Source organism: Thamnophis sirtalis, unplaced genomic scaffold, assembly GCF_051295495.1.
Source record: "Thamnophis sirtalis isolate CommonGarterSnake01/CBP01778 unplaced genomic scaffold, rThaSir2_p1.2 scaffold_10, whole genome shotgun sequence".
Lineage (NCBI taxonomy): Eukaryota > Metazoa > Chordata > Lepidosauria > Squamata > Natricidae > Thamnophis > Thamnophis sirtalis.
The window spans coordinates 47,316,741-47,340,377 of record NW_028261390.1 but is presented as its reverse complement, the minus strand read 5'-3'; the positions used below and the strand labels follow the sequence as shown (position 1 = coordinate 47,340,377).

The 23,637-nt window shown below is 42.5% G+C and overlaps 1 protein-coding gene across 3 annotated transcripts in view; it reads left to right on the top strand.

Annotated features, from left to right (window-relative positions):
* The window catches only part of WWC2 (WW and C2 domain containing 2), a 157,267-nt gene that overhangs the window by 36,460 nt on the left and 97,170 nt on the right, over positions 1-23,637 (top strand). For all 3 annotated transcript variants that reach the window (XM_087724547.1, XM_014051935.2, XM_014051934.2), the window contains exon 2: positions 22,379-22,488. In XM_087724547.1, coding sequence (XP_087580673.1) covers positions 22,379-22,488 — 110 coding nt within the window. The remainder of the gene's footprint in view (positions 1-22,378; positions 22,489-23,637) is intronic.

Below are 23,637 nucleotides of genomic sequence, written 5' to 3'. Positions count from 1 at the left end.
GCTTGATTATCTTTTCCAGAATCTTTCCTGGTATTGAGGTCAGGCTGATAGGTCTATAGTTTCTTGGATCTATTTTTTTTCCTATTTTGAAGATGGGAAGTACATCAGCTCTTTTTCAGTCCTCTGGCAGTTCCCCGGTGCTCCAGGGTCTCTGAAAGATATAGTTCAGTGGTTCTGAGATCTCATCTGCCAGTTCCTTCAAAACCCTGGGGTGTAATCCATCCGGTCCTGGTGATTTGAACTCGTCTAGGGTAGAAAGGTGCTCACTTACCATTTTCTTCCCTATTTTAACTTGTGTTCCTTATCTGTTTTTTGTGGTGCTGTTTCTGATAGGTTGGACTGTTTTATCTCTTTGTGTAAAGACAGATGCAAAAAATGAGTTAAATAGTTCTGCTTTCTCCCTGTTGCTTGTCACCTTCTTGCCACTTTCTCCCAGCAATGGACCAATTGTTTCCTTAACCCTTTTCTTGTTTTTAACAAGTTGGAAGAAGCTTTTTTTGTTATTTTTTACTTTTGTGGCAAGCCTTTGTGAGCCTCATTGTGAGCCTTAGCTTTCCTTACTTCATCTTTACAGGCTCGGGCTATTTGCTGATATTCTGCCTTCTAATGTATAATTATATAAAGATAATGATGAGAATAGCTGGGAATTGTAACCAGGTCTACATCTTGGCCAAAATTAGGCTTGGGCGCGGGGGTGGGAGGGTGGGTATAAAAGCACAATGAGTATATATGTATACTTTTTGTTCTTTTTTTTTTAAAGGAGGAGAATACATGTTAAAATTAAATATGTATATTGAAAAGGAATTATAAATACCATCAACATAAAATAGAGCTTGATCAGAAGCTGAAATATACCAAGTAAATGAGATGAAGAGTGGGAAGTAGAGGAGAGAGGTAAGGGAAGAAGAGAGGGATAGGAGAGAGGGCGGGGGGAAGAGGAGGAGAGAAATGAGGAGTGGAAAGGGGGGAGAGGAGAAGGAGAGGAAGGGGAAGTAGAGAAGGGAAGGATGATAGAGGGAAGAAGGTAGGGAGGGGGAGGAAGTAGGGAGTGGGAGGAGAGAGGGAGAAGAAAGTGATGGATAAGGTACAAATATGGTGTATGGAGAGCAAAAGAACCAATAATTGTTTTGGGGAGTTGATGGTAAGATGAATTTATGTAAACATTTAATAATACAATATAATGTTGGCTATGTAAAAATAATACAAATATAAGAAATGCTGAAATAATGAATATGATGAAGGATGGGCTGAACATCCTTCATCATATTCATTATTTCAGCATTTCTTATATTTGTATTCTTTTCAATCTTTTATGACAGGTTATATTTTTCAAACACTTTTTTCTTCGGAACTGACAACCATATATCAGATTCCAATTCCTCAAATTGCAAATCAGATCCAGCTGTTATTTCCTGCTTATGGATATCATTTTATGTTTGAATATCTGTTTTGAGCCATCTAATTTTTTTGTTTATGTATTCAAATAAAACTTGTAAGTTGGAGGGCATTCTTTTTTCAGTTGCTGCCCAAAATATTTTATCACTTTTTAGAGGCATGAGAAATGAATGAAAGGATGAAAGAAGCAGATAAGTGTAACTGCTTCCACAGGGAAAGGATTTCCCCCCCAATGGTGGGATTCAAACTTTTTTACTACCGGTTCTGTGGTTGTGGCTTGATGGGCATGGTATGGCTTTGTGGTTGTGGCTTTGTGGGTGTGGCAGGGGAAGGATACTGCAAAATCCGCATTCCCTCCCCACCCCACTAACCTGCTTTTATTCTCCTGTTCAGGGCAAGAAAAGAAGATCAGCTGGAAGGCAGTAGGGGCGGGGCCAGCCTATTTGCCAGTTCTCTGAACTACTCAAAATTTCCGCTACCGTTGAATACCACCTTTGATTCCCCCTCTGCCCCCCCGGGCTTAAAGAAAGGGGAATTTTCCCATCAAAAATGAAGAGATAAAATATCAAGGCTTTTTTTTTTAAGAAAAGAAAAAAGCTAAAAAGGCCAAATTTATAGTATAATCCTGTCTAAATGTAAGTCCCATTACAACTTTATTACAGCTAAAAGATAATTAAAAATTTGATAATAAACAATGAAAAAACAGCAAAAAAGTTGTAAAAGTCCAGCAAGGGCTTATAAAATAGTCAGAAGTCAACTAGTCATAAATCAAAATATTATAAAGCTTCAAAATGTGCAGTTAAAACCCAGGCATGCGTAAGAAAAATGAGCAGCTAAAGGGAAAAGGTGGCAAGAGACCAGACTTTCTGATCGCTCCTAACTGAAAATTGCAGGCATCGAGATTCCTGATCATCTGAAGGTTGTCTTGGGTCCTTCCTAGTCCCCTTCAAAGAATGGGGAGCAAAGCCACTAAATAGCCAGCTTTGGTGGCAAAATCGCTGTTTGTCAGTGGGAGAAAAGAATCTTTGGCCGTTCAACATAGGGGTGGGGATTATCATAGGGTTTTTAATCAATAATAATTAAGGTAGTAAATTCATATATCATGGCATACCGTGATACTTTTTTGTTTAACTATAAATCTTTTATCAGTGCAGTAAAATGTTTTAATGTGGTAGCTTTAGGCACTTGTGGTGATATGTATTTGAAATTTATGCTCAATTGTGTTCAAGTCGCTGAAGTAGTTTGATGCCTCAGTGAGAAAAACTCATATTGTTTCCAGCCCTGGCTATATATATAAAGCAAATGTTGCAAGAGTCCTTTAACTGTATTGCTTTGCTCTAAAAGACTTTTATAACTTTTATAAGACTTTTATAAGACTTTTAAAATGTTTTTAAATACCATTTGCAAAAAACAATATATATTAAAACAGATTTAAGCTAAAAAAATGATTAATAACCTGATGAAATATCCAGTTCCCACTCATAGTGCCCCTTGTATAATTGCAACATCAAGGCTTGTAAATAGAGAATATTTTTCCACCCCCACCTACCCACTGCGAAAATGCAGAAAATCCTAGCCATATGTAGCTGTCAGTTAAAGAACAATGATTTGATAGCATTAGGAGTTGCCATCTGGAGGCACCTTCCACGGTTCCATAGCCTTAGTCTGACCTGCTAACCTTTGTATCCAATAGCTTCTACTAGGAATTAACCTTAAATGTGACTGGGTGGTGAATTCCAGACTGCTTCCTACATTGCATTCTTTGGACATAAAGCATTTTCGTGGAAAGAAAAGATCAAGGCCATTTCAAAATTGATACAGCCTGCTAAGAAAAAGAACAAGATTGTGTTGTATCTTGCTTCAGTTCCTTGTAGAGAACTGCTGATTGAATTTTACATCGGTACAGTACAGTACTGACAAAAACACTGTCATATTTATAAATAGGAATATAGTTCGGAAGATAAAAAGGAAGCTGAATAGGACATACAGATTTCTTCTTCCAAAGAGGAAGACATAAAGAAACTGTTGGTATTGTGCCCTCAATGTCTCATTTTGAGGCTAGCACCTCAACTTTGCCTAAAGATAGGACCAATTCCAGAAAATAACAAAATAATGGACTAGTCCAAACCCCTGCTCAAGCAGGAGACCTTATGCCATTTTAGACAAGTGGCTGTTCAGTCTCTTCTCAAAAACCTCCAGTGATGGATCACCTACAACTTCTGAAAGCAAGCTGTTGCACTGATTAATTGTAACTGTCAAAAAAATTCTCCTTATTTCTAGGTTGATCCTCTCCTTGGTTTCTATCCATTGCTGCTTGTTCTGGGTCATCACAATAATATGTTTTTACATTTTTGTTATGCAAATGTGACAAATATATATGTGCTGTCACTGACACATGATGAGAAATGAAACATTTTTTACATTATTTTTACATGAAAAAGCTTTGCTATAAAAGTGGCAGTTCTGCAGTTCATCTGAAGTATTAACAATATAGTACATTGTGTGACTATTGCCTAGCTAGTTCATTTTGGTTTGTGCAGACCAGTTACTAAATATTTTAATTCTTCTTGAGCTGCCTCATAGAATAAACAAATAGGAAGGTTTCTTAGTGCAGAATTCACTTGACATTTGACCCTATAGCCTCCAGTTGGAATTCTAGATGTGCTGGACTGTGAATGCACACATTACGGGAAGATCATAGTGCCAGTAGGCACTGTCTTAATGCAGTGTGCTGAAGTAGAACATTTTTTTTTAGCCTTTTATACCGGTAGTCCTTGATTTACATTCACTTGTTTAATGACCATTTGAAGATACAATAGCACTGAAAAAAGTGACTTATAGCCGGTTTTCACACTTAAGACCATTGTAGTGTGGGAAGTCCCACTCCAGAAGAATGAAATATTTTGGGAAATATTAAAAAAAGGCAGAATAGAATATTTTCCCTAAATGAAAAATGGGAAAAACCTTAAGGGAGGCAGAAACCAATCCTAGTTTCCCTGCTCCAATCAGAAACTGAGGAAGCCACCTTTTAAAAATGCAGATTTAGTAATCCATTCAGAAAGACTGGGTCAAGACAGAAACTCAGCTAAGCAACAAACAAAAAGCTGACAAAATTAGCTCAGAAAACACCTAGGATTTGCATTTCCCCTTTTGCCTATTGAGCCAGCCATGACCCATACATGGCTCCATAGCAGAGGTGGTATTCAGCAGGTTCTGATCAGTTCTGGACAACCGGTAGCAGAAATTTTGAATAGTTGAGAGAACTGGTAAACACCACCTTTGACTGGCCCTGCCACATCTTTTTTCTACGTCCTGAGTCCCAGCTGATCAGGAGGAAATGGGGATTTTGCAGTAAGCTTCTCCTGCAGTGGGGAGGAAATGGACATTTTACAGTATCCTTCCTAGCAGCGGAAATGTTGGACTCAGTTATGGTGATAAGTTGAGGGCCTGTATTGAATTGCTTTCCTATCTTCCAGAGATATAAAAGCTCTTGTTTTGGGTATATTTGCCAGTTGAAACAACTGAGAATGTTAATGAACTAAATAAGACCTAAACTATTGTTGCTTTTAATAACACCTTTATCCATGTGAAAGTCATAAATTGAAAATATTACTCTGTAATGAATTATGAGATTAATAGCCAATTCCATGGAATGTTAGGAAAAGAACATTAATGATAATAGCATGCTGACATACCTAGTTAACCTTTTAAAAATGCAAGTCACAATATTTCTTCCCCATTCCACTCGTGGATGATTTCTGGATTTATGTGAGAATGATAGCAAAAAGTATGTTTATTAATGAGCTTGAAATAGTTTATCTTGCCTGAGTGTCCTCTTTATAAATTGGTCTATTGGGGCTAATTTGCTGCAAAATGTTTTGATGAATTGGTGCACATTTTTCTTACTAAGTCTAAAACAACGTTCTGTTGTTAATCACAACTGCCCTCTATGGTTTATAAACTCTGGGTAGGGAACTAAGGCCTTGCTCTGACTCCTGCTGCTCTACCCAGGAACTGATTCATTGCCATCTTTTGGCTTTTGCTGCCCAACTAAAATTTATTTTTCAGTTTATTAATACCTGGATGTATAGCAGTCTTTTCATAGGTGGGAAAAGTAGCATTAAAAGGAGAAAAAAGCCACATTTTATCCTATTCTCTTATAGCAACTTCCTTTTATAAATTAATTTATGATTGTTCAAAATAAGGATGTACCAATATAAAACAAATATATATTTATGAACACATACAAGAACAAATATATATTTATGAGCATATAATATTGTATTACTATACATTTATTTATTGACAGTTGAAAAAATATGCCTGGCAGGGGAACAGAATTAGAAAATGCCTAGCATGTGACAGCTGACCCAAAATATTCATTTTACAAAATGCGTGTTTTCTGTTTCCCATTAGCTACATCCAAACAAATGCAGACTTGTGTTACCTTCAGCAATTTGTTTAGAGGAAGAATCCAAATTACATGTGTACATCTGTGTTAAGATGAAGCCTTGTTGCACTATTGCCTTCCTATAATGGTTGCAAACCATTTTAGGATTCTGTTTAATTTGGCTTTGTGGGAAGAAATATCCATCTGGTTCAGTTCCAAGCTGGGAGAAAGACACTGGAAACATGGAGACTGATTGGAAAGATGGTTTATTGATGAAGCAGAACCACATGGGTTTGTGGTTCTGGGCAGCTGACAAAATGGAGTTAGGGTGGGTGGGTTATACCTTCTTTGGGCTTTTCACTTGAGCTTCCTATTCCTCTGCAAGAATATGTATTCTATTGGCTGTTGTAAGATTCCTATGGGGTCATGTAGGGGTTATGTAGGGGTCATAGCTGGCTCCATAGGAAAAAGAGAAAATGCAAATCCTAGATGTTTGTCTGAGCTTATCTGGTCAGCCTTTGATTTATTGTTTATCTGAGCTCCCAGGTGAAGTTTGGACTGCTCTGACATGGTGTAACGAAAGGGCTTGTGTTCTGAAAGGGGTGTTGTGGCTTAATGGCTTTCGTCCTGTTTTGGATCTTGAGTGAGGGGGTTTCTTCTAATCCTAACATTCTGCCTTTGTTCAAACTTTGCTACAGGGAGTTTTAAAATATCCTGCCTTGAATGGATTTCTGCCTGAGTATTTGCTTTACCTAAGAATAGAGCAGTGGTGGGTTTAAATTTTTTTTAGAACCTCTTCTGTAGGTGTGGCCTGCTTTGTGGGAGTGGCTTGCCAGCCATGTGACCGGGTAGGAGTGGCTTGCCAGCCATGCGGCCGGGTGGGAGTAGCTTGCCAGCCACGTGACCGGATGGGCGTGGCCAACTTGTAAAATGTGGTGAAACTCACTTAACAATGCTCTTGCTTAGCAACCAAAATGTTGACTCAGAAGCACTGGCATTTGAAACACTGGCATTTGAAGCACATAAGTCTTAAAGCTGTCAAGTTTCAAGAAAGACCCTTGCACCCCTAACCCTTTAGAAAAAAACCCCCAGGGGTGTTCAAACTTGACAACTTTAAGACTTGTGGACTTCAACTCCTAGAATTCCTCCTCTCGCTCTTCATCTTGATGATGTGCGGACGGACGGGCAGGGGGAGGGAGCTGGAACCGGTTCTAAATGGCACTGCAGATTTGTGGAACCTCTTCTATAGAAGAGGGTAGAACTGGCAGGAATCAACCCCTGGAATAGAGTTATCTGGATACTTGTTTTCCTCTTTCAATAAGCTCTTTTAAGTGCTGACATCTGCTGTGGACTATTAAGGAAAGTGGGGGCTGTTTTCTGCCTCTAAAAAAAAACATGTTTCTCCATTTCTCCCTTTTGGGAAATATAATATTCTGACTTTTTTAATATTTACCAAAATATTTAATTCTTCTAGGGGGTAGGCACTGACTTTCTATAGCTTCTTATAGTTATACGCACACTATCTCATTTAAGTTTCATTATACTAGCTGCTTGTTCCTACTATGAGATGGATGAGAGCCTCTTTCTTATACTTTATTTTGAATGTTTCATCTTTGCTCATTTCTATTTAATCCGATGAAGGATTGAGTTCAGAGGTGAGATTGGGCACTTTCCTGTCTTCCAAATAAATGTATAATAATTTCTTCACATACACCCCCCAAAAAAAATCATTTCACTCTTTAATGGTTATTTGTGTATATTTTAACAGTATACTAGTAAAACTGTATATATAAAATCATGTGTGCAATAATATATTCAACTCTCTATATACTAAGCCATGATTGGATCTTGTTGTTTTGCCAACTGATGCAAACTAGAGATTGAAAAAAAAATGAAGAAAAAAAATGAGCATCCCTATTTAGTATCTTTTTCCTCCCCTAGAGGAGATGAAAGAAGGTTATTTGGCTTAGTTTGTAACTGGAAGGAAGTAGAGGTAAGGATAACAGCATATGATTCAAAGCTTTAAAAGTGCTTTAGAATAATTTGTTTTCATTTTTAAAAAACAAACACTTTTTCAATCAAAGTTACAGCACCTGGCTTTAATCATTTAGAGCTCTGAAATTTGTTGGCAACTAAATTGTTTGCAGTCTGATGCTAACAAATTAACCCAGCTTTACTGGAGTGGATAAGAGTTGCAATCACATCTTTTACTAAAACAGCCACTAGACTCTTTAAATCCCCATTAATAGGGAAGATTAGATGTTACTATAATTCAGGTTCTGCTATTACATTCGGCCAGTAGAGGGATGACTATATTATGGGCATTGCAGATTGAGAGAGAGAGAGATAGACTTAATGTGGTATGTTTAAGGTGACCAGATTTTCAGATTGGTAAAGAGGGACACCTTTGACCAAGGGGGGGGAGGGAGCTGGCCGCGGCGGTTACTGCCAGCCCGCGGCCTCACTAGGGACGTCTGGTCACCTTAATTATGCACATCCTCTCTCTCTCTATCCATCCATCCGTCTGTCTGTCTATCTGCCTGCCTATCTGTCTATCTAGTTATGGTATCCCTCTCCCTCTTTCCCCCTCTCTTTCTCCATCCATCTATCTGCCTGCCTACCTATCTCTCTCTCTTTCTCTCTATCCATCCGTCTATCTGCCTGCCTATCTGTCTATCAAGTTATGCTCTCTCTCTCTCTCTCTCTCTCTCTCTCTCCCTCCCTCCCTCCCTCCCTCCCTCTCCCTCCCTCCCTCATCTCATTATCATCTATCTCAGTGTTTCTCCACCTTGAAGACTTGAAAGTATGTGGACTTCAACTCCCAGAATTCTGGGAGTTGAAGTCCACACACTTTCAAGTCTCCAAGGTGGAGAAACACTGATCTATCTAATTAATATAATTATTTCTCCCTCTCTTTTTCACTCTCTCTCCAGCGCACACATGCAAATGCATAGGGCAGTCCACCTCACACACAGGTAACTCCAGGCGGCTTACAACATTATGATGCACGTCTCCCCATAGGAGAGGAGATGGGGAAGCCGGGGGCCCGGAGATCACTCGGGGGATGCCGAGGATGCCCCAACTCAGCCCCTCTTCCCGCTCCAATCATGTGCTGCTACTTCCTCCGAGCGCGGCGCTTTACTCACTCCTCGGAGCGTTCGCAACTTCGCTCCTTCCAATTTCTCGGCCCAGGAGGCTCGCCGGGCTCCGCCTACCCCGGGCCCCATTGGTCCAGTGGGCTGAAGAATGCGAGAGGGGTGCGGTTGGGAGGGAAAAGCGCTTGGCGCGAAGAAGGACTTTCTTCCAACCAGCGGAACCCCCTGGTGCAATCGGGCTGCGATCAGCGGCCATCCTTGCTGCAATCCGCGCCGCCTGCCGCATCAGCGGAATCTAATTCAAGAGATCTTAATCTTGACAGCGTTGTTGGAGTCTGCGGGTGAAGAAATTACTTTAATCAGTGGGGTAAAGTTCTTTCTTTCGCTCGCCCGAGCTCTGATGAGGGGGAAAGAGAGGACTCTCCTTACGCCCACATCAGAGCTGGGGGGGGGGAGAAAGGACTTTACCCCATTGATTAAAGTAATTTCTTCACCCGCAGACCCCAACAACGCTGTCAAGATTAAGATCTCTTGAATTAGATTCCGGCTGATGTGGCAGGGGCTGCGCTGGCGGGGACGGGCGGAGGGGATGGGACTTGGAGTCCTACGATCTTGGCGAGTGGGGAGTCCCATCCCCCCCGCCTGTCGCCGCCAGCGCAGCTGGGCTGCAATCATTGGTCGTCCCTGCTGCAATCCGCGCTGCCCGCTTCATCAGCGGAATCTAATTCAAGAGATGTTAATCTTGACAGCGTTGTTGGGATCTGTGGATGAAGAAATTACCCGGGGACACAGGGAAAGGCGCCCGCTCGCCAGTCCGCCCGCCCACCCTTGGGCTCCTGGGGCAGCACCTCCCCAGCGCCTTCCTTCGCGCCTTGCAGAGTTTCTCGCACACAGGACGGGCGCGATCTGGGAGACACAGGGAAAATTCCGCAGGGCGCGAAGGAAGCAGCGCGGCAGCGGCGGAGCTGGGAAGGTGCTGCCCCCGGAGCCCAAGGGTGAGCGGGCTGGCGCAGGCTGGCAAGCGGGCGCCTTTCTCGCACACAGAGAAGGGGAAGAGGGCGGCGGCGGCTGTTTCACTAATCCCGCGCAGGTTACTAAAGGTCCTCAGCAGCAGCAGCAGCAGCAGCTGACGACGACCTCGCGCAACGGTCCTTGGGGGCACTGCGGAAGCCCTGCCAAAGCGCCCCTTTCCCAGCTCGGAGGGGGATGAGTAGCGAGCGGAGCCTTGTTTAAAATGACGGCCGTGGCCGCTCGTTTGCTCCACCACTCTTGCGTGGAGGTCTAAGGAGGCAGAGGGGTGGGAGGGGCGCGAAGGAACCAGCGCGGCGGTGCTTGGCGAGCGGGCGCTTTTCTCGCACACAGGGAAGGGGAGGAGGGCAGCGGCAGCTGTTTCACTAACCCCGCGCAGGTTACTAATTCCCGGTTTACTCACCAGTGAAGCAGCAAAACAAAGCAAACGGCTGCGAAGGCGAAATGAAATGGAGACTCCTGCGACTCATGCGGCGTGCTAAGCGGACTCCAGCCAATCAGTGAGCTGGCTGGGATGGAAAACTTTAAGCACACCGCGTTTTCCATCCCAGCCAGCTCACTGATTGCCTGGAGTCCAGGCCAATCAGTGAGCGGCAGGCTGGGCTGGCTTAGATTTTTAGTGTAGATAGAATAGATGGGGGAACGGAGCGAGCTAGCAGCAGCTGATGATGGGCGGGGGAGCCAGCGAGTGCCAAAATAAAGCGGGTTTTTTTTGAGAACCGGGCGGGACGCGGGAAAAATGATGAAAAGTCATGCCTGTCCCGCCAGATGCGGGACGTCTGGTCACCCTAGTATGTTTCAAAGCATTCTTGACACAGGGGAATAAAGTTTGGGCTAACATATGTTTTATACACTTCAGTGGGAAATCTATATATTACCAGATTTTCTATTCTTCATCATTTCAACCACTTCTTTTAATCCCATTTTCCTGTTAAGACTGCTAAATAAATTTTTTGTTTTTCTCAGGGGCCAACTGAGGTAGATCCAGACAGGAAAGAACCACGCATCTCCTGTTGTAATAGAACTTCTGCCTTGTACATTAATGTGTGACGTTTCTACATACATAGTACAATGTTTATCTTCAAATAATGGAGCAAAAGTCTTGAATTATTGCATGCAGTATCAAATAGCATACTTATTTTTTCATTTTGTTTTAAGTGTTTGTCTTGCAAATATATACATGCAAATACTGTATATGCATGTGAACTCTGCCTTGGAAAAGAGTAGACAAGGTTGTGGGAGGAGGAGGTTGCAAACTGAGTAATTTCATAATTACTTTATTTTTTTAAAGGATAGGCATAGGTATCAATGTTATTGTGATTAAAAACTTGACAGCTTTTACATAATGTGACAATTGTTCGTCTTTCTGTTGTGAAGTCATCTGTACCTAACAAATCTTTGTTAGGATGTTATCTTTTGAGAATATACTGTTGTACAGTGATGTGCGATGAGGTTTATAGCTGGTGAGGCAGTCCTCTCCCCAGGCAACCCGCCTGAGCTCTGCCGCAAGCTCAGGCGGGTGAAAGAAAGTGCTTTAGTCAGTGGGGTGTCGCAGGAGAGGAGAGAATGCCTGAGCATTGCATTTATTAAAGAAAAAAGAAAAAAAGGAAATTTGAAATAAAAGAGGGAGCGTCGGGTGGGGGGGGGTCATCAGAAATGGAGAAAGAGAGGAAGAAGAGTGAGCGCGACACAGCAGCTTTAAACAGAAGACAGAGTTGAAGCCTCTAAAAATGTGCCCTCTATTATGAGGCAGGAGAACTGCGTTCCTCAACTACCTCGGGATTTTTTAGGCTTTTAACCCCCGCTTAACTCTGCTCGAGCGCCTAAAAAGTCAGACTAGATGAGGCATGCAGTTCTCCTGCCTCATACTAGAGGGCGCTTTTTAGAGGTTTTTTTAAATAGGCAGTCATTAACAGTGTGACAACAGCTAGCTAGCCTAACCTCAGCACTCGCCTTTTCCCGTTTACATTTTTTTTCCTTTTCATGATTTTCAGTGGTGAGGCTGTGCCTCCCCTGCCTCCCCTGACTGCACGTCACTGCTGTTGTAATTCTTAAGTATTGCTAAGCAACAGTTCCCAGTATTTCTTATATTGGAATTGAGGATTGTAGTTCAACAATCTCTTCCTCCCTCCCTCCCTCCCTCTCTCTTCCATATGCATATACATATATTGTACATACATACATTTATGAGTAGTTGTATATCTGCTTTCAAAAATTGATTAGGTATGTGCATTTATGTTGGCTCTGTGTAGGCGTGACAGAGTGTCTAATCATAGGGACTGTATATATTGCCTCTGTGCATATATGAATGTTTCTGTTGTACCCTCAATGGCGTCTCAGTATTTGTATGTGTGCAGTGTAAAACACAGGATAGGCTCTATATATTCTGTCCTGGGTCATGTAAACAGGTGGGGGTTTAGAAAGGAGCACACAGCATTAGGGGAATTTTAGAATTTTTCCTCTAAACCTCCAGCCTGATTTACATTCTATACCAGTGATGGGCAACCTTTTTGGCGTGGTGTGTCAAAAATCGGCAAAAAATCGAGCATAACTCGCGTTGTGTGTCACTTCGACAAAAACATAATTTTGCGCAATTTATAGTTGCTGCTAATGGTGCTCACAGTTCCCGTTGGCACTCCGCTGTTCCCTGCTGTGGTGCGGTCGTAACCGACAGTCCCAGGAGTAGACTCTCTGTGCTGGCCTGACTGGAGAGAGGCGTGCACTGTTCCCACGCTCCTCTCCTGCGGGTCCTCCCTCGTCGCGCTGATGACGTGTGTGCGCACGGCACGCACGCCTTACCAGCAGCCCCTGCGCTCAGAAAGGGAGGGCGGCGATACAGTAAGTGAGTGTGGGCGGGGGAGATCACACGTCCCGCCCCCCCCCCCGTTCCTCCAGCACAGATTCTTTCATCCTCGGCGGCCGTGCAGGAGCCGAGGATGTATCGCATGAAATCCTGTGCGTGTCACCCCAAATGGCTACGCGTGTCAGCACTGACACGCGTGTCATAGGTTCGCCATCACTGTTCTATACCATTTTTAACCCAATTTTTGTTTCACTGCATGAAATTATCCTCCTGAAAGAAAGACTCCCAAACACCATTACATAGTTTCTTTCCAACATTCTTTGTGAAATGAAGAAGGGGGAGGAGAAAGACAACCTTATAATCCTTCATGTGCTTACGGTTCTCAGAAGTTCTGCAAAATAGTTTGATATGGATCTTCTTTTTCACAAGCATGAGTTTTTCATTTGTAGCAAGATCTAAATATGTCCATTTTTTGTGAACTGCCTAGAAAGATTTTTACTAGCAATCCAGTTTGCTTTCCTAGTTTTGTATTTCTCTTTTTTATCTGTTTTACTCTGTATTCCCATGCAGCAGTGTATGGATAACAGAAGCGATTGCTTGTAGAAGGCTTTGGAAAATTGAGCTGAGGGCTATAGTTTGCCCACTTCTGTTGTGATTTAAGAGCTGTCCAGTCAAAGTACAATTTGTAGATAAAAATCAGATGAGAGAATGCAGTCCTTGAAATTTCTCATCAGTAAATATGACGGGTAGTATCTTCCCTGATGAAATACATTAGTCTCATCAGCACATAACTTCAACCTCTAATGTGGTTTGTTTGGTTTGGGATTAGTGTGATACATGATCAGATCCATTACAATTTAGCATTGTATTACAACTTAGTGTTATATGGATTGCATTCCCTCCAGAGTTATATTCAATTGGCACTCTTTATGCTTTTAGGGAAGGAATCAAGATCTTCTTCAGCCAGGGCTTTTCAATTAAGTTAGTTTTAACAGCAGTTTTAATTGTTTCTGTGACATCGTAATTGCTTATGATTTGTTGTTTAGTTTTAATTGCCATGGGTGCTGCTGGTAAATAAATAAAAACACCGACAAGTAGACATTACTTGTTCAGTGAAACAAGATTTTAAAAATCCTGCCTTAATATTATATATAAATAGAGCCGGCATTTGACAGTATCATTTCTAGTGTATCTTGCTGTGTTTGCAGTGTTATCACGCTATGATTGCGTAAAAAAACCCCTGTCATGTAAATGGGTCTAAATTTTGTTATTAAAAGAATATAATGGATCCTTGCCTAAAATGTCAGCATATCTTTCCTGTTTAAATTTCAGCCTGTGCAAATCCAGTGTGTTTTGTGATTGGAGGATGACAATAACCATGTTTTTAATTCATTTTTTCTTCCAATTAATGAGTCCAAATCTCAGTCAAATAGACTTTTATCCTAGTTGGGCTATTAGACATACTGTTCCCTGACCTGTTTGGATGATGAGACATGCTGTTTCTTGACATCCTAACTGCAGCGATAATTGGAAACAAAGGAAGGATTTAATGTTTTATAGCTTCCTTGTGCAAAACAAGATGAGAAAATGGCTGAAACTGATCATATGCCTTTTCTCAGTGTTCATCCTAATTAAAGTTACTTCACACTGTTATATGGAATCCTAGGAGATAAACAATATTACAATTGCTTCCTTTCATTCAGAAGACTTCTGAATATTAGAGAACCCTTTCTGACATGTTTATAGTATACATGTTGCTTTTTCATATTGAAGAACATAATCAAATGCGTCAAGTTTTAATTAAGTGATCTTGTATTTATACTTTATTGGTGGTTATGCTTTCATAATTAGTCTATTTAATTGATGAATATATTTTTCCATATCACTGTTTTCTTTTATTTTTTAAAAAAAACTATAATTAATATGGTATTTTATACATTAAACAAAAAAGCAGCCCAACAGACACACACATGTACACACATGCACACACACCACCAAGGGTAATTTCAATAAATGGATTAGATTGTCTGAGTTTTGAAGCTAAGTAAGGTCAAATCTGATCAGTATTTGGATAAAAGACTTCCAGCTGCACTACACAGATTCTAGACTAGATTATGAAATGGGGAAAAGATTTAAGGGAGAAGATATGAAAACATATGCTGACATTTTAGGCTAAGATCCAATATGTTCTTTTAATTAGAGATAGTGGGGGCAGCATCTGTATGCCCCCCATTTTGAATATACAAATGACTGTTACAAACATCATCATCAGAACGATATGTTAAACATGAGAATCCCTTTAGATGGAGGGGCCCTTCCCTTCCTTACTAGGTAGTCTACAAGCAGGAGAGACAGTGGATTAAAACTACAAGGTAATAGGTGGGAATCAGGATGACTGTACCAATTTTTTTAGTAAAAAAGATTGCCCAATGAAGTGGTAAATTCTCTTTTGCTAAAGTCTGAATGGTCATCTGTCAGAGATGGTAGTGGATTCTATATCGAATAGGGGCAGATTAATGTCTAAGATTTATTCCAATTTTATGATTCTCTGGTTCCATTGTTTATCATAATCTTATAATATGTGTTAATTTCTGTCAATTGATCAATCTTTATTACGGTCACACAGTCCATCAAAATTAATTTCTGTATTTTAAGTCGCTTGTGCTATTTTGATGGCAATTAAAAATACTTTTAACAAAACCTGCTGTTTCCTTTCTTCAAAAGGACTAGATGAAATCTAATGTGAATTAGAAGCAACATCAATCAGTATCAGAACTCACATTCAAGTTTAGTTTGAAGCCTCTTCTGGTTCTCCTTACTCAGCTCTTTGTCTCATTCACCCACCGTTCTTTGGTTCCACTTTGCCTCATTTCTTGTAGACTCCACATTGTGTTCACTTCTCCAATCCATCTTTTTCTTCTATTTCCACTTCTGCCTTTATTCAAGATGCTTTTTTTGTATTTTATCTATATCTGCTGAGTTGATTCTCCCCGTTGTTAAAAGAAGACCCTCTTTTCTTCTCCTTCTCTTTTATGTTTTCCACTTTCTTTTGAATTTTCCTCTATACAGTATCTGTACATTTACTCTCTCTTTCATTTCATTTATAACTTCATTTATAACAAAAACTCCTTGCTTTCTGAAAGGCTCTTTAATTCAAAAACATCTTTGCAATAAACTATTTTCACAGCACTTTTTATTATGAGCTTGGACAAGGAAAAAGGTTTGAATTGAGGAGCAGAGAAGAGAAAATAGTCCTGCCTTCAAACAGGAGTAAAAAGATAACAGATAACAACCAACTGGTTAGCTTGTTGTTGAGAAAATTCTGCAACAAAGTTTTCAGCCATCAGTTTGTAGGCATTTAGAAAATAATAGATTGCATAGTAGCAGCAGGTATAAGATTGTAAACAATAAATTTGCCAAATATTTGAGATATCGCTCTCTCCCTCTCCCTCCCTCCCTCCCTCCCCCTCCCTCTCACTCTCACTCTGTTCCTCCATCCCCCCCTCTTTTTTCTTGGCGTGACCATCTTAAGAGATAAATTTGTCAATGTCTTTAAGGGTCTTGGAATTCTATTATGTCCTCAATGCAAGCAGCAAAAAATCAGCACATTTCTCTCAACAGACTCAAGTCTCATTCTCTACCACAATCACCACCACCATCTATTTCTTCCCACACCTGAGGAGAGGCTGGTATTCTTTCCCTTGCAAAGCCTGTGTAGCCATCTTATTCAGTTTTTGAGGTTTCCAGCAATTCATCCCAAAGCATATATGGAGGAAACTCTGGAATCTGTTCTGAAGCCCCAGGAAAAACAAAAAAACTGTTCTTAACAAGCATGGCCCTTTATATCACATTTCTTCATCTTTCCATCTGGTTTCTTCTGTCTTTTGAAACGTTTTGTGCTGTTGTTCTTTTGCAAATGTCTTATCCTATCACATAATTCTTCATTTTCCCTGATAACAGAATAACAGAGTTGTTTGTTTGTTTGTTTGTTTGTTTGTTTGTTTGTTTATTTATTTATTTATTTATTTATTTATTTATTTATTTATTTATTTATTTATTTATTACGTATGCGATTTATAGGCTGCCCAATCTTGGAGGACTCCGGGCGGCTTACAACGAGGAAAAGAAAGAAATAGTAAAAAATGAAATGAAACAGGTTAAAATCAACACACATCCATTCGTTTTGATCGAGGCTGGACCTCAACAATGAGGTCAGCAGCCGCAGGCCTGCCAGAATAGCCAGGTTTTAACAGCTTTTCTGAAGGCCATGAGAGTGGTTAAGGTCCAGATTTATGGGGGTAGCTTATTCCAAAGGGTTGGAGCAGCCACAGAGAAGGCTCTCCTCCGGGGAGCCGCCAGCCGACATTGTCTGGCTGATGGCATCTGAAGGAGGCCCAACCTGTGGGATCTTACCGGCCGTTGGGAGGAATGTGGCAGTAGGCGGTCTCGCAGGTATGCTGGCCCTAAGCCATGTAGGGCTTTAAAGGTAATGACCAACACCTTGAATTGCATCCGGAGACCTTCATCTTGAATTAAGGATAGGTGTAACGTGGGTGTACCTAGGTACACCCAATATCGCTTGCGTGGCTGCATTCTGGACTAGTTGTAGTCTCCGAACACTTTTCAAGGGTAGCCCCATGTAGAGCGTGTTGCAGTAATCCAGCCTTGAGGTGACTAGGGCGTGAGTGACCATTTGGAGTGCCTCCTGATCAAGTAGGGCCGCAATTGATGCACCAGGCGAACCTGGGCAAAGGCCCCCCTGGTCACAGCCAGGTGTTCCAGTGTCAGCTGTGAATCCAGGAGGACCCCCAGATTGTGGGCCCTCTCTGAAGGGTGTAAGTTTTCACCCCCCAGGATCAAGGATGGACTGTCTGGACTGTCCTTCGGTGGCAACATCCACAGCCACTCAGTCTTGTCGGGATTGAGTACGAGTTTGTTTACCCCCATCCAGATCCTAACAGCTTCCAGGCATCGGCACATCACGTCTGCCGCTACACTGAGCTGGCACGGGGCAGAGAGATACAATTGTGTATCATCAGCATACTGATGGTACTTAACCCCGTGCTGTCGAATGATCTCGCCCAGCGGCTTCATGTAGATGTTAAATAGGAGGGGGGACAAGACGGAACCCTGCAGCACACCACATTTAAGGGACCTAGGGGTCGACCTTTGTCCCCCGACCAACACCGACTGTGACCTGTCAGAGAGGTAAGAGAAGAACCACTGTAAAACGGTGCCTCTCACTCCCACCTCCTCCAACCGTCGCAGAAGGATACCATGGTCAATGGTATCGAAGGCCGCTGAGAGGTCAAGAAGCACCAGGATAGAGGAATGTCCTCTATCCCTGGCCTGCCAGAGATCATTGGTCAGTGCGACCAAAGCAGTTTCTGTGCTGTACCCAGGCCTGAAACCAGACTGAAAGCAGTCTAGATAATCTGCTTCATTCAAGGTCCGTCGGAGTTGAAGCACCACCACTTTCTCAACAACCTTTCCCATCTCAGCTGGTACTTCCCAGGTAGAGTCCAGGTCTACCCGAATCTGAGTGATTTTATCCGACAGAAACTGAACGAACTCCTCAGCTCTTCCCTGCAGGGGTTCCCCTGCTTCCTCATCTTTCAGGAGGGAGCGGGTCACCCTAAACAGGGCGGATGCAATAACACGGAAAAATATGTACATTTTGCTGCCCGTATCGCCACTAAATAAGTCCTAATAAAGGCTCTTAATAGTGTTCGGTCAGATTCGGAGTTACTAGCCCTCCAGCGTCGCTCTAGGCGTCTCTTTTGGCGCTTCATCTCCCGGAGTTCCTCGGTAAACCAAGGCGCCCTCCTGGATCCACTGCCGCAGAGAGCCCGCAAAGGCGCAATCCGATCCAGTGCCCCAGCCGCTGCAACATTCCAGGCCGCGACTAAGGAATCTGTTGGATTGTGGGCAAGGGAGTCAGGTATCCCTCCAAGCTCCTTCTGAAATCCTTACGGGTTCATCAGGCGCCTGGGGCGGAACCACTTAGTCAGCTCCACCTCCCGGCAATGGGGGAGTAGTATCCTAAAGTCAAGCCTCAGCAAGGAGTGATCTGACCATGAGAAGGGTGAGATCTCTATTCCCCTTAATTCAAGATCACGTTTCTACTGCCCCGAGAAAAATACAAGGTCGAGTGTGTGTTCCACTCTATGAGTCGGACCCTGAACTACTTGGGTCAAGTCCATGGTTGTCATGGAAGCCATGAACTCCTGTGCCCCATCAGAGTGTTCACCTAGGGATGGCAGATTAAAGTCCCCCAGTACCATCAGTCTGGTAAACTCTACCGCCAACCCGGCTACTGCCTCTAGGAGCGCAGGCAGGGCTGTTGTGATGCAGCTGGGAGGTAGGTACCTCAGAAACAAGCCCAATTAAACCCCTAGGTCCAACTTCAGGAGGAGGGATTCACACCCCACAATCTCTGGGGCAGGGATCCTGCGAGGAGCTAAAGACCTTTGGATAATAACTGCCACTCCTCCACCCCTTCTTTGGTGTCGCGGTTGGTGTAGCACCTGGAACCCATCTGGGCACATTTCTGAGAGGGGGACTCCTCCCTCTTGGCCCAGCCAGGTTTCAGTTATACATGCCAGGTCTGCCTCCCCGTCTAATATTAAGTACCGGACGAGGAGAGCTTTATTTACTACAGACCTGGCATTTAGCAGCAGCAACCTGAGACCAGGGCCTTGATCTCCTTTGCCACCAGGCCCTTGAGTTGAGCCAGTAGGGCCGGAACAAGGAATCGCTGTGATGTAGCGAATCCTTCTTCCCCGGTAATGGCCAGCCCTATAGCTCCCGTCATATCTGCCCCTCCCGGTCATAACCGAAATGCTCTGACCCTCCCCCATCCCCGTAGACCCCCCACCCCCTTCCTATGGCCTCCATTCTTCCCGACAGGCCATGCTCATCATTCATTCCAGGATGGGGGGCAAATTCGGGCCCCCATCCACTTCTGCATCTGCACTCAGTGGAGGGGGCACCAGGTCGCACACCCGGTCCTATCATACACAACAAACAGACACTCTCCTCATACACACCCCACAATGATCATTAAAATACAAGATAATAGTATGAAAATTAAATCAATTTAAAAGGTGGGAACATTCTCTCACACATTCATACATACATACACTCAGCAAACAAGATAATGCAGTTATTAACCCACAAGGGCGGTTAGTGCAAATTTGAAATGGATGGAATTGGTAACAGTTTGAGAGAGGGGGGTTCCTCGCTCTCACTCTTCTCCCCTGCAGAGTCCAGAAGAGTAGAAGTCTGAAAATCTGAAGTGCCTGAGGGGGCTGACGCCAGTTGGGGGGGGCAGGCTCCCTGTCCACGTCCTCCTCGTCCCCCGTCCTCTCCTCTGCAAAGGTTGTGTATCACAGAATGAAACGCAAGGCTATCGGTGTGGTCAAGGATCTCCATGGCCACTGCCACAACCGGAATGGTGAGCAGAAAAATCCCTCGCGTCAGCATTGTCAAAGATTGAAACGGAGAAGAAGAAGAGGGAGGGAGGAGCCGCACCAGGAACCAGGAGTGGTGGTGGCGGAAAAAGAGGTCACTTGATCTCAGGCGCCCCAGCTCCTCCCAGGATGGCGGCACTAGGGGCGAGGGCGGCCGGAGGGCGAGGGCAGCTGGAGAGCAACATCGCCCGAAGAGGCACACCTAAGACAGCGGCGGATGGCAGCAGCAAACAGCAGCGGGAAGCCAGCCGTAGCATCTAAGAAAAGCTGAGGTTGCAGGAGCCAGAGTGTGGAGCAAGAGAACGAAGGCCTGCAGCGGTGGTGGCAAAGAGGCAGAAGGGCCGTGATTGAGAAAGAGGGGGGGAGGTGCATCTGGGACAGTAGTGGCGGCAGTAAAGAAGACCTACTGCCTAGTCCCCAACACCAACTCACCAACCCCCCGAGGCTGTAGAGGCTGTGGAGCACAAGCAAAGCTGAAGTCGATGCCCCACTACAAGTCCAGTGGCGCCCCGCGGTAGCGAGCCGAGGCCGCGGTGATCGGAGCTGGAGTTGCCATCCACAAGGAGCAGTAGCACCGTCTGGGAGCCGTTCGGAGCAGCTAGGTAGTTAGCTTTTCCGAAACCCTCTTGCCTTGGTCTTACTCAATCTTCACTTTCGGCAGACTCTGGCTTCGGCACAGGTTAATTTTTTTTGGCTGTTTCTTCTCTCTCAGAGCCTGAGTGGCAAGCTCAGGCAGCCATCTTCCTTGTGCATGGAAGAGACCTTGGAAGTCTTGTAGTCCACCTCCTGCTCAAGCAGGAGACCCTATACCATTCCAGACAAATGACTATCTTAAAAGCCTCCAGTGATGAGAAGTACTCACAACTTCTGAAGGCAAGCTGTTCCTTGGTTTATTGTTCTCACTGTTAGGAAATTTATCCTTAGTTCTAGTTAGTTCCTCCCCTTGATTAATTTCCATCAGTTTTTTCTTGGCTTGCCTTCTGCTGCTTTAGAAAATACGTTGATCCCTTCTTCCTTGTGGGAGCTCCTCAAATATTGGAATACTGCTATCATGTCACTCTAGTCTTTCTTTTACTGGACTAGACATACCTAATTCCTGCAACCATTGTTCATATATTTTAGCTTCAGCCCTCTAATCATCTTTGTTGTTCTTTATTGCACTCTTTCCAGAGTCTCAACATCTTTTTTATAATGCGGTGACCAAAATGGATGCAGTATTCTAAATGTGACCTTACTAATGCTTTATGAAGCGATACTAGTACTTCACGTGATCTTGATTCTATCCTTCTGTTAATGCAGCCTAGGATTGTATTGGCTTTTTTGGCTGCTGCTGCACATTGCTAGCTCATATTTAAGTGATTGTCCTCTAGGACTCTTTTTCACAGTTACTACTATTGAGCCAGGTCGCAAGCATCATTCTACATGCATGTTATTCAGATTAGAATAATTAGGGGAATAAAAGGAAAAATGTTTTCCTATTGATGTCTACTACCAACTTCCATTTGTTCTCCCTGTACAAGATGCTGTGATTAGGGCAAGCAATAGATGGCTGTATATTGTATGATTAAAGGGGCAGACTTACCACTCATTGAATCTACTTTTGTTCTCTATTTTCCATCAAAGGGCAAAATGTAGCATTAAAAAAAAATCTCAGTTTGATGGCATGTGATGTCTTCTTTTCCCTGAAATGCTAAGCTCTGATTTATATATCAAAGGCAATTTATTTATACAAAGACCAGGAAGAATTTTTAATCAGAGACAAGGTGAGTTAGAGACAATAGTCCCACCTTGAAGGAATTGAAAAACACCCTGAATTTTTCAATTGTGCACTGGCTTCAGGATTTGTATAGTTAGAGCATAGCCCAAGAGAGCTGTAATGAAAAAGAATTCAGTGCTGGTAATTATTAAGTAAAAAATATGCAAAAATAAAGCAGTTATGTTCATCTAAAAACATAATGCAGGAAAGAGCATGGGATATCCTTACTGCATACTGATCTTTTTTTAAAAAAAAGCATTTAGCTCTTGTCAATGTTTCTTAATCAACCTTTTCTCACTTATTCTTTAAAGTGGAGATATTGAACAGGGTAGTGCCTGAAGAGGCACTTCTGAATTAAATTGCTTAATTTTCTCTATGTCTGTATTGAGGAAAAAATTCTATAATCTTAATTCAATTATTTTGTTATTTTGTTTTTAGGTTAACAAAGCCATTATCCTTTGCAGACTGTGTTGGAGATGAGCTACCATGGGGATGGGAAGCTGCATACGATCGTCAGATTGGTGTCTACTATATCGACCACATAAACCGTAAGTGTTTTCTGTAAGTGCTGTATTGATTATATAAGAAGGCTTATCTAGATTAGACTCTGCTGTTAGACTCTTAACAAGGACTTGAAAACAGAAGATTTCTTATGAGACAGTTGAAACTCCCCACAGCAATTCACTTGGTTTATTTTCTTAGGAAAAACATTATAGCTTCTACTGCTGCTGCTTTTCTTCCTACTTCATTTTGTTAGTGCTGTTATATCCTATCAAGTGGATTTCAGAATTACTTAGAATTGTCTATTAACCTTAAACTTTCATGTTACCAATTAAAACATTATGTTTTCTGTTTGTGCAAGGAACTCCCCAGATTTTGACAAAACATTCTAATTAATCCCGCAAATCTGCTTTTTTCTTAGTCACAAAACTAGAAGATGTTGAAGAACCTTCTAAGAAATATATTCATAAAAAATTGCATTACAGTTATATCAAATTCCCTGTGTTCTTGTTCTTTAGGCTGTCCGTATCATTGTAGAGATGGTCAAAATGGCACCAAACACATAAAAAAGAAGTTGTAAGAGCAATCTGATGGAAATCTAAAAGGTTTTCAGAACAGTAATAAATAATAATTTAGAAAATATTTAGGTGGGAAAGAAGCTATTACCATATTTTTTGGACTATAAGATGCACCAGAGTATAAGACGCACCATGATTTGGAAGAGATAAAAAAATTTTAAAAAAATTTCATTCTGCATACCTCCCAAATCCTCTGCACGCCTTGTTTTTTGCAAAAAACAAAAAAGGGCATGGAGAGCTTTGGGGGCTTGTAGAGTGCTCCTGCGGGTGGGAGTGGGGTGGGTAAAAATGAGCAAAAAAAGGCAATTTTTCACAAAAATGGGCCATTTTTCGGAAAAAAAGATCATGCAGAGGCTTTGGGAGTCTTGTAGAGTGCTCCTTGTGGCGGGGCAGGAAAAAACTAGCAAAAACAGCCCATTTTTTGGTCATTTTTGCCCTTCCCAGCCCCCAGGAGCACTTTGCAAGCCTCCCAAACCCTTTGCACTTCCATTTTTGCAAAGGGGATGAGGTTTCAGTAGGGCAAAAATGCTGTATTCAGTGTATAAGATGCACCCAGATTTTCTCCCTCTTTTTTGGGAGAAAAAGGTACGTCTTATACTCCAAAAATATGGTAGATTC